The sequence below is a fragment of the Cucurbita moschata genome, unplaced genomic scaffold (genome assembly GCF_002738365.1).
Source record: "Cucurbita moschata cultivar Rifu unplaced genomic scaffold, Cmos_1.0 Cmo_Scf00028, whole genome shotgun sequence".
NCBI lineage: Eukaryota > Viridiplantae > Streptophyta > Magnoliopsida > Cucurbitales > Cucurbitaceae > Cucurbita > Cucurbita moschata.
This window is the reverse complement of record NW_019268544.1, coordinates 1,733,485-1,749,854: the sequence shown is the minus strand read 5'-3', so window position 1 is coordinate 1,749,854 and position 16,370 is coordinate 1,733,485. Positions and strand designations below refer to the sequence as shown.

Sequence of the window (16,370 nt, the reverse complement as noted above, 5' to 3'; positions counted from 1 at the left end):
ATGAAATTAAAATAATAAATAAAATCTTAAAAGAAATTATCGATTAAGTGTTATTTATGATAGTCTCATGTTCCACTTCAGTCTATCAAATGTTGACTTTGGAACTTTGAAAGTAACATTTGATAGACTGGTCTATCTTCACTCCAGTCAACTTGTAACATATGAAATAGAGGTTAAAATGAGTCTATCCATTTTGGTAGATGAAAAAATTAAATCTTGTAACACCGCAATCCTTGTCAAAATGTCTTAAGTTCAAAAGCTTCTAGTACAGTATAAATCACTATGACAAGCCATATTTATTGAACCAGACAAAACAAGCCATAAAACAAAAAAACCGACCAAAGTACCTGAACTATGGGACAATGTTGGAATTTTTATAGATCTAGTGGGATAGAACAACTTCTATACTAATGAACTGATCTTCAAAAGTCAAACTTATTTACAACAAAAAATTTAAAATCCTAGATGGTATAATGCTATGTACAGAAGGAAGAAAATATGTAACCCTCTTCAAGGATTTCAGTTCATCATCAACAACATGTAAGCAGCAGCTATGTTCATCAGAGATATCACTTCATTTCTCTACATATCAGATATCGAAAACCGAAGTTGTGCGGTATCCATTCGATGTTCTTGCGAGATTTCCCGTTTTGACATTTCGTAACACTCTTCCTAAGTGATTCAGGCAATGACTTCTGAATCATTTCCATCGTACCAGCCGTGCACAATCTTGATTCTTTTGCAAATGACTCGATCATCTTTGGTAAAATGACTTTTTTGTCCTTGCGTATGCCGAATGTGGCTCGTATGTATTCTTCTTTTGCTGTTTCCAGCTCCTGCAGGACTCTTTTGGGAGTGTATACACGAACCTGGAAGATGGGAAAGTTAGTATATTAGAACATAGCACAAAGTGTCAAACCTTTAGGACAAGTACACATGTAGTTTCACTAATGTTGTTTCAAGTACCGCAGGATCAGAATGGCAGCCTGTGCAAAGTGCAAAATGTAAAAGGGGTTCCGACCGGTCGATTTTGTACGCTTGTCGTTTATCTCCGTTTTTGAACTTTGACTTCGAGGGAATAAGAAGAGAGAGCCACTGCAAACAGAAGAAAGTTATATCTTAATGTTGACTTCCCGCTAGTAGATATTGTCTGTTTTGGCCCGTTACATATCACCGTTAGCCTCACAGTTTTAAAACGCGTCTACTAGGGAGAGTTTCCACACCCTTAACCGATGTGGGATCTCACATGATCGTACAAACTAAGAAGCCATTTACACTTTGTGAGTGACATTGCTTATACTTTTGTCTATAGTGTGTACCTGTCCAGGCCGAGGCACTCGGCATCCAAGTATTGAACTTTGTATGGTGTCGACGCTGATGGTTTGACCTCCTATGTTATATGCAGCCTGAATGGAGGACGAAAGTAAGAACACGATAATCATATAGCATTTACAAATCATAACGGATCATCGGGACTCGTGTTTACCTTCAAGAGAATGAAAACCTTCTTCATATTGTTGTGTGGTATACCATAAGCCAAGTATGCCTTTCAGAAAACAAAACAGATATTATAGTGTGATTGTCTTTGAAGAACTAAAAGGACAGGAAGTTCAAGTTATGAAAACTCTTTACGTGCATCATCAGTGAATTGTGTACGTTTATCCAGAATGCTAGCTTTTCCTCATGATTCAACTTCCTCGGATCGACTTCTTCTAACTTGGATATAAGCGACCTAACGACCACATATAAGTATAACCGGTAAATATAAAACGAATAAGAAGCAATCAGTCAATCGGTAACCGCCCAAACCCATAGCTAGCAGATACTGTCTTCTTTGGGCTTTCCCTTCCAGGGCTTCCTCTCAAGGTTTTAAAACGCGTCTCCTAGGGAAAGGTTTCCACACCCTTATAAGGAATGTTTCGTTCCCCTCTCCAACCGATGTGGTGTCCGGCTCTGATATCATTTGTAACAGCTCATAGTAGAGGTGTTTTAAAATCTTGAGGGAAAGCCTAAAAAGAACAATATCTGCAAGCGGTAGACTTGGACTGTTACATAATCACGTTCCATCAAACAAAATCTTCTAGCAATATGACTATGAACATCCACACGTTGCTTACCTGAAATCTTGTAACAAGTGCTCGACTTCGATCAACTTCTGACTATCCCTATAAATCGATGGCACTTCAACCATTGTGCTGTACGGGCCGCTAAACTCTTTAAGACCTTCGACGTGAAAAGGATTATCCAACATCATATCAAAAGATGAATTGTTTCTGAATCCAGGACTCAACATATCAAATTGATCTTGTGGAGAGAACGCACTGATTGGCGAAGACGACGAGACGGGGGAGGATAAACCATGATGTGATAAAGGAGGATCTGAAAGTTTGCAATATATGGCTGATATGCACTTGATCATATCTTCCGAAAGTCGATTCGCACTCTCGGGAATATGGTCTAGTATTTGAGTACCAAGGTAGTCTGCTAGACTGGTTAAATTGGATGAAGCATTCCGAGCAAACTGCAGAAAAAGGAACCATAAACAAAGAAGAATAGATATCTATTATGGCCCATAGAGCAAGTTCTTTGATATTGCACTATTATGTCTAGTAAAGTTTGCATAAGAACAAGTTTAATGAAACAGAAGACAGCTACCTCTATCATGGACATTGGTTGGGATAGACAAGGACGTACAGCTTGACACAAAGAATCATCTGGGAGATAAGTTCTCTTTGAGCTAACTGAATAATGTGACAACGACGACTGACAACGACGAACGCGGGAGTCCAACAGCTTGTTTTCACGAATTCCGCTGTATTCCTTCACGGGATTTCCAAAAGAATCGTAGCCAGACTGAACGGCTTTATCTTCCTTTTTCGACGTTATGTCAGGTATGCAATTCATCATATACTTGGATTTTGGGGAGTTCATAGGAGATGTAGAAGCTATTTGTCCATCAAATGCTTTTCGATACAACGACAGAAGATACTGTTCTAAATGTGAAACTTCTAGCTCCAATACAGTGATCTCTTTGATCAATTCAGTGGCTGGCTGTAGTCATCAAAGCAGCTTTTAATAGGTAGCTATAATGTAGATTATAACAGACCGAAAACGTCGAGTTACCTTGGCTACTTCAGTGTCGCTGCTCGTGTTGTCCTGACAAGATGGCTTATATCCTAATGCTTTTTCTAGTGATGTGCGGACCTTGAACTGGTCTTGCAGTCTCTTCTCAAGCTGAAGAATCTGCATTGCATAGTTTAATAGAAGAATGGTTATCATTTAAGGACTTAGCCTTGTTGAGACTTAGAAGGTCAATGATTCTTTGTACCTCTTGCTTAAGAGAAGAGTGTATGTTTGTTTTTGGGAAGCTTTTCTTCTCTGTGTTCATGGATTCCTTGAACGAACTCGTGTCCTAGGATCAGATCAAACCATAAAAAAACAACCTTAAAATATGCTAGATTCATTGTCTCCATAAGCTGTCTTTTGGCCCAAATAATAAATGTAAGTTATCTTACCAGCTTCACACGATTTGAAGCTTCAAAGGAGTTATCCAAGTGTTCTTCCTTGTTAGTATCCTTGACCATGTCTAGAAAGCTGCATTGTAAACAGAGCAAAGAAGAATTAAAATGCAGAAATGGAGAAGATAATACCTTGGCTTGTTAGTTCCATTTGTTAACATTTCATATAAGATCCTCGACCGAGGCAAGATTCGATAATTTACACCGAGCAAGGGCTACAAAAACCGCACTATCCCGAAATCTATCTATAATGATGTAACAACCCAAGCCCACCGTTAGCAGATATTATCCTCTTTGAGCTTTCCCTTTCAAGCTTCCCCTCAAGGTTTTTAAAACGCGTATGCTAGGGAGAGGTTTCCACACCCTTACAAAGAATGCTTTGTTTCCCACTCCAACCGATGTGGGATCTCACAATCCACTCCCCTTCGAGACTCAGCGTCCTCGTTGGCACACTGCCTGGTGTCTACCCCCTTCAGGGTTTAGCCTCCTCACCTCCTCACTGACACATCATCCAGTGTCCAAGTCCACCGCTAGCCGTTATTGTCCTCTTCGGACTTTCCCTTTCGAGCTTTCCCTCAAGATTTAAAATGTATCTGCTAGGGAGAGGTTTTTCACACCCTTATAAAAAAATGCTTTGGGAGAGGTTTCCACACCTTTATACAGAATGCTTCGTTCTCCTCCCCAACCGATGTGGGATCAGACCATTAACTTCCCTTCTACATTCTCTAGGTAGCTCATAATTCCCCAAAACTCAAAGTGACACAGTTATTTAACACTCCCATTTTCTCTATTCTCTCACAAGGATAGCAAAAGTAAAGAGACTGAAACAGTAAAAATATTACAGATCTGAAGAAGCAGAAGAAAAGGAGGAGCTAATTGTCAAAAGGTTCCAAACCCAACCTCATTACTAATCTCAGAAAAATGATGCTTGAAAGACAATAAGAAAGAAGAAGTTATTAAGCTCTTGGAGCAGAAAACCAAGATCTATGTCTTTAGACATCTGATTTCAAAGTTTGGTAAGCCGACAGGAACCAATTGTCAAACTCCTTCACTATTCAACCAACTAAGAAGCTTTCCAGTCCAAGTTCACATCAAGTGTTCAGAACAGAATGAACAATCATTGCTAAATAACAAAACAAAGCATCAGAAGCTAACCTCTTGGAATGCTTGTGTAATGGAATCTGTCTGTTTTGTAGCATTTTTGCACCGCCGTCAGTCTCCTGAAACAGCATCTCTGAGTATCAACACTATCAGTAAACCATTAGTTAGGGGAAAAAAGAATCAGCAAAAGAAGGAGGCTTGTAAAGGACATTACCATACCATAAACAAACAAGTTGATATCACAGAGTTAGGGAGCTGAAGAAGAAATGATATCAGAAAAATAGTCGAACACCAAATGGGTATTAAAACTAAACTCCAAAGCTTCCTTCATTCGCCATTATTCAGACGAACAGAGCCAGAAAGCGATGATGATACGGCACTTCACAACACGAGCGTTTGAACAAAAGGCAACAGAGCTGAAATGGGGTTGCATAAAACCCACAAATGTAGCTATAAAAAAGAAGCTTTATGACCAATGAGCTTCACAAAGAAAGTGATTCACTCTCTGAAAAATCTTGTATGGCTTTTGGTAAACGAAGGGCTTTTGCATTAAAAGGGAAGAAAGCAAGCTGTGAGGAAGAGAGCTTTAGTTGAAGAAGAAAAAGAAAGATAACAAAAACATTCATGCTTAGTAGACCCCTTAAATGTCAAAGTGTTGTGAAAGTGGACAACTTTTCATGACCCGCAAACCGAAGGCGAGTAAAACGCTTAGCTACTTCACTGATTAGAGGCAAAATAAAATACACTAAAATGACAAACAAATATCAATAATTCCAATTTTTTTTCCATTTTTAGGATCCCCCATTAGCCCCAAATTCCACATTCTTTTCTCTTGTTGGCAAGTCAGTGGGAGTTGGTGACCGCTCTCTCCTACCTTGTCCTATTTTCTTACATTTGTTTTGGTTTCCTCTTCAAAACAAAGCCCAAAACATGGTACTGGTCACATGGGTGGATATCATTTTCTGAATTCGAAGTACACCATTGGTGAAATTTTGATATCCATTATTGGGCAGAGGCTGGAATTTGTGCACACCCTTTTGAATCTACAAAGAAAAAAACGAACTTTTTTGTTGTGGGTGATTTGGAATGTGAAAACTAGCAAACAAACAGAAGGTTTGAGGTAAAAGAAAAGTAGGGGGTGACCTCAAAAGGAATGAAAGGGGGATTTGTGGGGTTCCTATTTGTTTAAATGCCCTTTAGTTTTAGAAAAATTTGGAGATACCCACATTGTCTTTCAGCATCCAAGAAACTAACTTTTGTCACAGAATCCTCAAGTATTAATTAAAGAAGAAAGAGAAAGATTTCTTCTTTTCTTCTTTTCTTTTTTCTTTTTGGTTAAAAACAATGAGATTTCTGGGAATTGACCTTCTCTGATATCGATGCAGACAAGAAAAGGAAGGGCTTGTGCGTGGATTAAGCTGGTGAGGTCTCTCTTTTTGTCGTCATATTCACTTGCTTAGCTAAAAGGAACACTTTTTTTCTTTTTTTTCCCTTTGTTCTTTCTTTGAGAGAGTGTATGTGTATGAACAGGCAAGAGATAGCAAAGGAGAGTAGGAATCTGATCTGCATTGCTGTTTTTAATGTTGAGAAGAAAGTCAAAATCTGGGGAATTGGGTTGTGGCCTCAAATGGGTATCACTCTGATTGGTTAATTGTTCATAATTTATATTAGAATCTGACAAAATGGTTAGTTTTGTAGTGTTCTTACTCCAAGTCCACGTGATGAACTCCTTCCATATGAAAAAAAGAGGCTAATTTACTCTTTCAATTCACATATACTTTTTGTCCAAGTGCCCATTTCTTTTTTTCTTTTTACTTTTTTTTTTTTATCAACCAACCAATCAACGGTGCAAAGTACATTATTGGTGTACATTGAATTTCTGCGATTATAAAGTCTTTCTTACAAGGTTTGAAAACCTCTCATTAACAAATGCATTTTAAAATTAAGGTGAAGTCCAAAAAGTACAATATCTGCTAGCGCTCGGCCTGAACTATTAGACAGGTCCACATAAGCTATTGACTAAATTGTGCATTTATTATAAAACCTTGAGAAGAAGCATGAGACTGAAAATCTAAAGAGGGCAATATTCACTCGTGGTGGGCTTGAGTTACACAAATCCACCTTGAGGGAAAGCCTGAAAGAGAAAAGAAAATAATATTAACTCAATTGTGCGTTTTAAAACCTTGAGGGGAAGCACGGAAGGGAAACTCAAAAGGGAGAATATGTACTAACGGTGGGCTTGAGTTGTTATCGGAAAACTCAAAATAACAATATCTATTAGTGGTGGATTTGAGTTGTTACATAGGTCCACGTAGTCTCTTGACTCAATGGTGCGTCAAAACATCGAGTAGACCTATAAGAAAATACTCACACTGTAATAGTGTCAAGCAAAGCTAGAATCGTAATATATATCTTCATAGTAGGATGAATCTCCTACCGTCTCGAGATAAGTTCGTACGTAACAATGATGGAGTAATGAACGAGAAAAGGGAAAAAAGAAAGGTGGATATAGAGTCTCAACATATATGATATAATATTAAAGAAAAGTTGAAAACTTTCCAAATGCAATTGGACAATCAAGTCTATGCCAATCATATCCACCAAAAGGCATCTCTTCCTCCCACTAAAAACTGGGTGAAACTTCAAAATACCTTCCAACAGCTTATGTTTTTCTCACAAAAAAATGCTTTGTTTCATTATCATTTTTGGTAATTTAACGTTAGACCTTAAAGTTTAATGCCATTAGGTTTTGTTTTAGTATTCAACTCTTATCAACTTCAAAAAGTTAGGTTAAACTATGTTGAAGTTTGGCATAAAGAGTTCCCACAACAAAGAACAGGTAGGAGCCACAGACAAAGTGGTTGAATCTTATGGTAAGTTTGTCAAAAAAGGAGTGTATGCTTTAATTGAAGTTTGGCAAATGAGCTGTCCTTTGTTTTCCTCACTTCTCGAGAGAGAGAGTCATCACGCATATGATAAAATATTATAATGGGCTCGAGCTCACCACTCCCGTTTCCATCTTGAGACCATCCCGAGAGAACCAATTAGATCAAGACTAGGAGAGATGATCTCCAGAACGAGAAGAAATTGAATCCATATGCTCGATCCATTGCTTCCACTCCTCCTCCATACAACCAATGTGCGACCCAGAAATCAATGTAGCTCAATAGGTTAATGGTTAACTTTGATCACAAAAAAGTTAGCATATAATTGCATATGCACATTGAAAAAAGTTAGTCATATAGTTCGTGTCAACATATTTCTATGTTTCTTCTATCCCAACTCGTGTTTTTTTGGTAGGTAAATTATGCAATCTTGACATTGGAGTCCTCGATACCATTAATTAAGTATCTAGTTTCTCATGCATTTTATTTTGTATTCATCTAAATAATGCATATTCTTAGTCAACAAGTGACTAACCATTACCAAAATTGACTCTTTCCCACCATTATTATCATTATTATTATTATATTTGTATTATTGAGCATTTTTGTTAGAGCATTCGATCCACTCCAAAATTGTTGTCAACCATTTTTTTTCTTAATTTTCGGTTTTGATTGTGTTGCTTAATCAATGAATCCTCTTGCAACGATTACATTATTTGTGAGATCCCACATCGATTGGAGAAGAAACGGTGTAGAAACCTCTCCCAACATATGCCTTTTTAAATCGCAAAACTAATGACGGTACATAAGACAATATCTATTAGCAGCGAGCTTGAACAGTTACATTATTGGAGGGGTTCAATTGGCGTCTTTCATAAGATAAGTCGAATTTATGTGAAAAAAAAAGAGATATTTAGACGGTGGAGAGTTGAATTGTTTTCTTAATTATCATGAAATTCAGGAAAAACCTGTTTTCTTTTATTTTTTATAATTAAAAAAATAAATAACTAAATAAACAAAAGTATGAAATGTAAAATTTAAATTAAAGCGAAGGATTTACTAAGCTTATTATTTTTTATAAAAGAATCATTAATTTTTTTATAGTTAAAATTGGAAAGGAATATTTTAAAGAAAGAAAGGAGGGGTAAAAGAGGAAATCAGAAATTACAGATATTATGTTGTTGAGAAAATTGAGTTATTGAAATGAGTTGTATTTGGGGAGAAATGAACAAAAAGGAGTAAAGATAATTGTAATTAGGAGTTTTAAGTTACGATAATGGAAGTGGTTCCTTTGTCCGATGTTCAGCATGTTAGGGATGACTCTGATTCTGCTCAGATTTCTGGAACTGCTTCGTTTCATGACGGACAATCAAACAACTGCGTCGATCCTCAACAACAACCAGCGCGGATGGCAAATGGTGGACTCAATGACTCATCCGTGAATGTTGAGGCCGCACAAATTAACAGCAAATGTGATGTTCAAGGGGTTCCTCAATATTTGCCTGCTTCTGGTCACTCTAGTTCGGATTCATATTCTAACTATCAGATGGATGCCCAAAAAGCATCTTCTGGTTCCCCCGACTCCGAATTTGATGATGCCAACACCGATAATTACTCCACGGAATCGTGTTTAGCATCTGAAAACTCTCGTATAGTTGTGGATACCATTGACGACGAATTGCCTAGCAGCAGCAAAGCTGAGGAGTTGTCTGTTTCGGGGCCAGAGCCAATGTGGTTGGAAGGGGATGAATCTGTGGCGCTTTGGGTGAAGGTATCTGCCTACCCTAATATCCAAGTTCTCAATTTCTTCCTTTACTTCTAATCTCTTTTTGTATGTATGTTTTTTTTGGGGGGGGTTATCCAGTATGCATGTATGCTTAGTCCCAATTTTTTAATTTTCATTCTTGAGTTGTTAATTCAGCAAACTTATAGTGTTCCTGCAGTTGTCCTCTGTGCTCTGCTGTCCAAATAGTATAGTCATTATAATTCTGTCATATGTACTCTAATTACTTCAATTTGCTTGGTTCTTGCATGAGTCTTGACATCAAATATAATTTTAATCAGTATTACATGCTTACATAATGATGATTGCTAGTCATAGGCTTCTTTTGAAGTTTAAGTAAGGGCTAGTTCCTGACTGCCGTTCGAGTATCTTGGATTAGTACGGATGGACTTGGAATAAGAGGGACCACCTTCCTGTTTGTGGTCGACATGTTCAATTGACCTCTAGGCTCTAGAAATTTTTGCAGCTACAGATTTTAAAGTCTTCCTGTCCTGCTCACCCTTTGTGTTTTGATGCATTATGATGTATTCTCTTGATCTTTTTAAATCTATCAGACCGTTGGCGCTGATTGGTCGTCTGATTGGATTTTTTTGAATGCTTATTCTGATGATTTCCAGGGTGCTCCTGTATTATTTTCTAGAAAGGAATTCATGGAACAAATAACTACAACTGGTTATGAGGAGCCTAAAGAGGCATAGGATAAAATACATTGTTGGAGTTGGTGGAATTCCCGTGTGAGTTAGGTTAAGTCACGCTGTCATTGGACTTAGAAGCGGGAGCCCATTTTTTATTTAATAATACTACTGGCTTGTCACATTTTTTCATCAATGTAAAGGACATAGGACTGTAATGAGAGGTGAGGGAAAGGATCTATACTCTATATCACATTTTACAAGCTTGATTTTGGGAGGGAGGACAACAGGATAACTTCAGTTGTTTAAAAAATAGGTCATTCGTTTTTACAAACTTAACTGAAACCAGAAAACAACTTTTAAAAAATAGTTACTCAAATATATTCACTATTTTTGTGAGATCCCACATCGGTGGAGAGGGGAATGAAACATTCCTTATAAGGGTGTGGAAACCTCTCCCTAGTAAATGCGTTTTAAAATCGTGAGACTGACAGTGATACGTAACGAACTAAAGCAGACAATATCTGCTAGCGGTGGGCTTGACTTGTTACAAATGGTATTAGAGCCAGACACTGAGCGGTGTGCTAGCAAGGACGCTGGGCCCCCAAGGGGGTGGATTTTGAGATCCCACGTCCATTGGAGAGGGAAACGAAGCATTCCTTATAAGGGTGTGGAAACCTCTCTCTAGTAAACGCGTTTTAAAATTGTGAGGCTGATAGTGATACGTAACGAGCCAAAGCGGACAATATTTACTAGCCATGGGCTTAGGCTATTACAATTTTCTTGCTCTAAGAAAATAAAACCTTTTTTTTTTTAAATAACAACAGCCTATTTTCTTTCTGAACAACACCCAACCATCCCAGAGATTCCTTCACTTTATAGATTATCTCATTGAGTTTGATCCTTCATTCCTGTTCACTGTGGGTTAATGTTGCCGATACAATTATATTGAAAATATCAGTACTTTCGTCTGTTTTGTTCTGTTCATTAAAAAGCCTTCTGTTGTATTGTATCAACTAATGTATTATGGTTTGAGTTTATTTTCATTTTGAATTTTTTTCCAAGTATAGTGGCGAGGGAAGTGGCAGGCTGGAATTAGATGTGCAAGGGCTGACTGGCCATTATCTACTTTAAAAGCCAAACCCACACATGAAAGGAAGAAGTATTTTGTGGTTTTTTTTCCACACACAAGGAACTATTCGTGGGCAGATGCATTGCTTGTTCGTTCTATTGAAGAATTTCCTCAGCCTATTGCATACAAGAGTCACAAAGCTGGTTTAAAATTGGTTGAAGATGTAAAAGTTGCAAGGAGATTTATAATGAAAAAACTTGCTGTTGGCATGCTGAATATCATAGACCAATTTCACCTCGAGGTTTGTAAATGGTCCACACTTCTGTAGTCTGTTTATCATTGTAATGAGTTGTTATTATCCTGCTTTATTCATTTTTAAGATGTGTTCAATTTAATGGATGCAGGCTCTGATTGAGAGTGCACGTGATGTAATGAATTGGAAGGAATTTGCCATAGAAGCTTCACGCTGCAATGGTTATTCTGATCTTGGTAGAATGCTTCTGAAGCTGCAGAATGTAAACTTCTATTCTTCTTGATGGTATATGAGATCAAATAACAAAAATTTATTTTGTTTTCGTGGATTCTTATTTCATGTTTTTGGTGATCTGGAGTTTATACCAAGTGCTTTTTCGATTGAATCTGATTTAGATGCACCACTATATCTGGCCCTTAAATACCTTTTTTTTGTGGCATCCATTTATTATGATACAAATACTAAAGGCTAGCATAGATTATTTCCAGGAAAGATCAAGGAGACTAGGAGAGCCATATATTTCCATTTAATAATTTGATGTGGCTGACAAGTGTTAGCAATGACATGGAAAAATAATTAGAATGCTTACAGTTCTCTTTGATTTGGGTTTTTTAAGATCGAAAATCAAACAGGGCTATTCAATTTGCCATATGTGCAAACTGCATAATTTTTTCTTTTTGTACAAACTGGTTTAAACTGAATTGATTTTGTTCCAATTGGTTGGGGTTTTCTGTTTTGGGCCTCATTCACACATTTGGTTTGAATCTGAAAAGGTATGCTTCTTATTTTGCACAACATTTATGACTCAGGCATACATGACCTTTGCAATGCATGTTGGACATTTAGGTCCATTATAGTTCTTGATTTGTAACATTTTTTTAATAGTATGTATGTACTTTTGAAAGCTACAATAGGGGGGAAAAAAGAAAGAACTTTTATTTATCGTTTTTCCTTGAATTTGAAAATGCATTTAGTAGCATAAATTAATAACTGGAAAATTGGGTGTTGAATTTTGGAAACATAAAAAAGGTATTTGTTTGGTAGGATCCAATGTTTTAAAACTATAAAATTGATTTTTTTTCCATTACCATAATAAATAGAAAGGTCTATGTTTATTCTAGGTTTTGTCAGTGTTTCAAACATGAAGCTTCATTTTTCAGAAAACCTCATTTTGTGATGCATAATTTTGAAAACATGAGAAGAATGTTTTATGAAATTGACACAACTTTATTACTATTTTTCAAATAATTCTCAAACGTAAACTCAATATATTTATAACATCTTTGTATTAAAAAATATGAAAATGAAAATGGATTAGATTCCGAAAGGATCCTTACATTTTGAATTATGATTCTAGGCTTTTTTCTGGCTCAATTCCACAATTTTCTGTGTGTCATCTCATGTTTATTCTAGGTTTTGCTTTTTTTTTTTTTTTTTTTTTCCTGGCCCAATTGCACAATTTCCTGTGCCTTCTTTCCACAATGTTTGTACTCTAGGGTTCAACTCCTAGCTCTCAACTAAGGATGGTGATAAACTAATGTTTGCCCCTTTGCAGATGATCCTGCAATGCTTCGTAAATCCAGATTGGCTTCAAAATTCTTTGCATTCTTGGGTACAGCGATGTCAAAATGCTCAAACTGCAGAAGTTATTGAAATGCTCAAGGAGGTAATGCCTTACCCGAGTACCTTGTTCTTTTTTCCCCATATCTCTGCCTGTCTCGCACATGTTTTGATGGAGAACGAGAGGAAAAATGAAGTGGTAGAAAGGGGGGAAAATTTCAGTGATGAACCTGTCCTTTTTTTTAGATGAGAAATAATTTCATTGATGGTATCAAATCACTGAAAAAGAGGAAGACCACATTAGGATAGTTACGAAGGCTTCTCCGATTGGATAGGAGGGTAGCAAATCTATAGTGGTTGGAGAGCATGTCCTTTTTATTTTGATGGGAAAATGCAACGATGAGCATGTCCTCTTTTCCTTCCTGTTCTTTTCTCCCTCGAGGGAAAGAAAGACCATCCAGTTTTTCTTTCACTTGATGAAAGAGAAAATAATGAAATAGTGTAACCTAAGTGGGATGGATATAGAATAAAAACGACGAAGAGAGAGCTCACCCTATGCATTTTTGCTTTATCTGTGCAAGACACTTTACAGAAACATTTTACATCCTTTTTTAAAATTATCAAAGGAACAAGCCTCCTTGTAAACTTCTGGAAAAAGTTCTCTCTCTTTAGTACTCACTTTCCTCTTCCTTGCCTACAAAATGGTTTGGATCTCTTTAAATGGAAACTTCACCCTTAGACTAGTTTAAATTAACTACCTTAAAGTTTGATAAGTTCTTGACATCAAGAGACTCTGTCCATTTAGGGTTTGGAATTTAAATCTAACTTCCTTAATATGGGTTCCCTATCTCTTGGCTTTGGCCTTCAAGAATCCATGTTCTTGCGTATTCTTCATGATTTGGATTATCCTTGATTCTTTACAACCGCATGCTTGTTCAAATGTCCTAGATTCATTGGGAGTTCATTACAAATGAATCTTTTTTGTTGGCACCTTCCTTGATCCACACAACTACCTTATCTCCACCTTGGATAAGATATCCTTAGATTTGGCTTCAAAGATTTCCCTCACTTGTCTTATCCATTTAAACCATACGTAGATTCAACTTAAATTTCATATCTCACAGATTTGCCAGTTCATTTGCCTATCACATGCTTGCTGTTTGCTTCTCGCCTATGTGTTCAACATTATCTTGCTTGCATGTTACCTTCTGCTTCATGGTTTGAGCTGCACCTTTGCATGTGTGCATCTCCATGCACACTGCCATCACATGGTGCCGTGCCTACACTGCGAGAACGGTGCACGTAGCTTAGTGCATGGAGCCTTAATTCTTAAATTCTGCATAACTTTTCCATGTAGTCACGACTCGTTGGACATCCCTAGAACAGTTACTTGGTCAAGTATCTCTCCTATTTCTTCTTGTAATGCTGGAAGTGTAATGGCAGAGGTGCTTTTCTCTTTCCTTCATTTACCTACTAATTTGAGGGCTGCCGGTCTCTACCCTCTTTCATTGGTTGCTACTTGCTAATAGGTGTCTATATAGGAAGTGGTCGAGAAACATGGTGTTTTCTCATCCTCAATGATCATTTTTCTCCAAATATTGAAGCAAGGACACCTTTACCTTCATGAAAAACATTAATGTTTAAAATCAAATCAAAATGAGATTGTAAGCTCCTTCCCAAGCTCCAATGCTGAGATTAGTATTAACCATTCTTGGTTTAGCTGAACCACTGATTTAACATCTTTGAAGTTTGAAGTTGTCTGGCCTACCTCATAACTTCTAACCATCTATCATCCACAAAGGAATGCAGTTGTTGGTTTCCATGATATCAGATATTGCTTTTATGTTCCTGCCAAACAAACAGCAAGTTGCCTTTGCTACAAGTAACGGATAGATTGGGAAAAAGGAAATTCCAAACCTTGACAACTTGTTTGCAACCCAAATGCATAGATTGTAGATTCTGGGCTAATTATTTAGAGTCCATGGTCCCGCCTCATTCTTGAGCCGCTTTTAGATGATTGTAACCTGTAATCACGTTTATTTTTCCACTGTCCCATTGCCTTAAATCAGTAACAAAGAGAAATTTCAAATTTTGACAACTGTTACCAAGCCCAAATGAGTATGAGTTGTAGTTTCAGGACATTTATCTTTGTAACCCACACATTCTTGAACCCTAACAAATTTGCTTTTAAATGGTCAAAAACATATAGCAGTCATATTTGGCTACAAGTTTGAAGCACATTCTTTAAAAAAAAAAAAAAAAAAAAAAGTTTTCTCCAAGAAACAGCAGGTGGATGCTTTATTAAATGTTTTATTCTCAATTTATTACACTTAAATCACATAGTATTTTGCTATCAATTTTCTTAGAAAAATATTCACTGAGTGTCTTGGACTAGGTTGGGCATTTTAACCAACTTTCCAACCTTACAACATTTGTTTCGGTAGTTGAAAAACTTGTAAAATTTTGATGTTCTGGTAGGTGGCCACCCTTCTCAATCATGAGAGTTTTCAACTTCGCTATACTGAAAAAAATTATGTGTAGTGACTGCCATTGCAGTTTCCCTTGTGTGTTAAGTTAATTTGTTTAAACTTTTTTGAGTTGCTTTCCAGTCTCTGTCCAAACCTTTTCCCCCTGAGAAATGAGAAATTTCCGTTCATACCCTCATTAGTTACCACGGTAATCAATATTACTCCTAATCTCACTTCTTTCAAAAATCTCCTGCACATAAAACAATAAAATAAGAACAATAATATTTTAACCGTTTAACCTTTAGATTACACAACCACCCTAAAACTGAAGATCTAAAAGTTGAAATTCCCCAAATCACACACAACTACTCTTCAAAATTCAATCTTGATTTTTCAAATTGGACTTACAGTCAGACAATTGAAGTCTACTAATCAATCTTCAAAAAGAACCTCCACTGCCTTCTCTGTAATTTCTAACACTGGTAGAACAACATTGATATTGATTCTCATTTGCCTCTCAAATAATTTGTACATCATAGATATTCATATTGATTATACATTCATTTATCAATTATCTTTAACTAAATTACGTATGTCAATGATTTTCATATTAATTATGCATTCATATATATATATATATATATATATCAATTAATGATACATTAAATCTCAGCATTTGACCCTCAAAATATATATCGACAATATTCATATGCTACCAATATCAGCAAAGGCTAAAAAGATTACGTACAACCACACATTGTACCCCCTTTGAGGCAATATAAATATTCAACACTATCATTTGGCATTTTTTTTTTTTCATCATCTAAAGAATACAAGATAAAATGTATCTAACAGGATCATATCTTGTTAAAGAAAGAATCTACAATATTTTTTTTTTAAAGAAAAGCTTCATGGAGTTGGTATCTTTTGGGCATCAGTCTCTTTTCATCTTTTCAACTAAAATTTTTGTTTCTTGTTAAAAAAAAAAAAGAATCGAATGTTATAGCTGAACTTCCACAAATTTATATACTATATTTAGCACACCATACAAATAATCACAAGAATTGTTTCTACCCCCCCCCCCCCCCCCCCCCCCCC

At 36.6% G+C, this 16,370-nt stretch overlaps 2 protein-coding genes across 6 annotated transcripts in view; one reads left to right on the top strand and one right to left on the bottom strand.

The window, feature by feature from the left end:
- Positions 1-271: 271 nt before the first annotated feature.
- On the bottom strand, positions 272-5,291 carry LOC111463123. Of its 5 annotated transcripts, XM_023106949.1 has the most exons (13): positions 4,839-5,291; positions 4,674-4,765; positions 3,516-3,594; positions 3,329-3,412; positions 3,124-3,243; positions 2,656-3,051; positions 2,323-2,521; positions 2,118-2,223; positions 1,633-1,732; positions 1,487-1,546; positions 1,320-1,406; positions 967-1,095; positions 272-869 (listed from the first exon to the last, which is right to left on the bottom strand). In XM_023106949.1, exons 2-13 carry the CDS (start codon positions 4,748-4,750, stop codon positions 570-572), a joined length of 1,737 nt encoding a protein of 578 aa, XP_022962717.1. In that variant the 5' UTR covers positions 4,751-4,765; positions 4,839-5,291; the 3' UTR covers positions 272-569. The 5 variants fall into 5 exon arrangements, with proteins under 5 accessions (XP_022962717.1, XP_022962716.1, XP_022962712.1 ...); XM_023106948.1 differs by having other exon boundaries at positions 2,118-2,521; positions 4,674-4,738; positions 4,834-5,290; XM_023106944.1 differs by having other exon boundaries at positions 2,118-2,521; positions 4,839-5,290.
- Positions 5,292-8,717: 3,426 nt separating this feature from the next.
- The window catches only part of LOC111463235 (histone-lysine N-methyltransferase SUVR5), a 14,305-nt gene continuing 6,652 nt past the window's right edge, over positions 8,718-16,370 (top strand). The window contains exons 1-4 of the mRNA XM_023107099.1: positions 8,718-9,275; positions 10,990-11,292; positions 11,396-11,506; positions 12,800-12,910. Of these exons, the coding sequence (XP_022962867.1) occupies positions 8,781-9,275; positions 10,990-11,292; positions 11,396-11,506; positions 12,800-12,910 (1,020 nt within the window). The 5' untranslated portion in view covers positions 8,718-8,780. The remainder of the gene's footprint in view (positions 9,276-10,989; positions 11,293-11,395; positions 11,507-12,799; positions 12,911-16,370) is intronic.

Coding starts and splice junctions, on each gene's coding strand:
- LOC111463123 (XM_023106944.1), bottom strand. CDS start 4,750: ATGCTGTTTCAGGAGACTGACGGCGGTGCAAAAATGCTACAAAACAGA. Junction 3,052..3,123: donor GCGACACTGAAGTAGCCAAG/GTAACTCGACGT, acceptor TGATGACTACAG/CCAGCCACTGAATTGATCAA. Junction 870..966: donor GCTGCCATTCTGATCCTGCG/GTACTTGAAACA, acceptor CCCATCTTCCAG/GTTCGTGTATACACTCCCAA.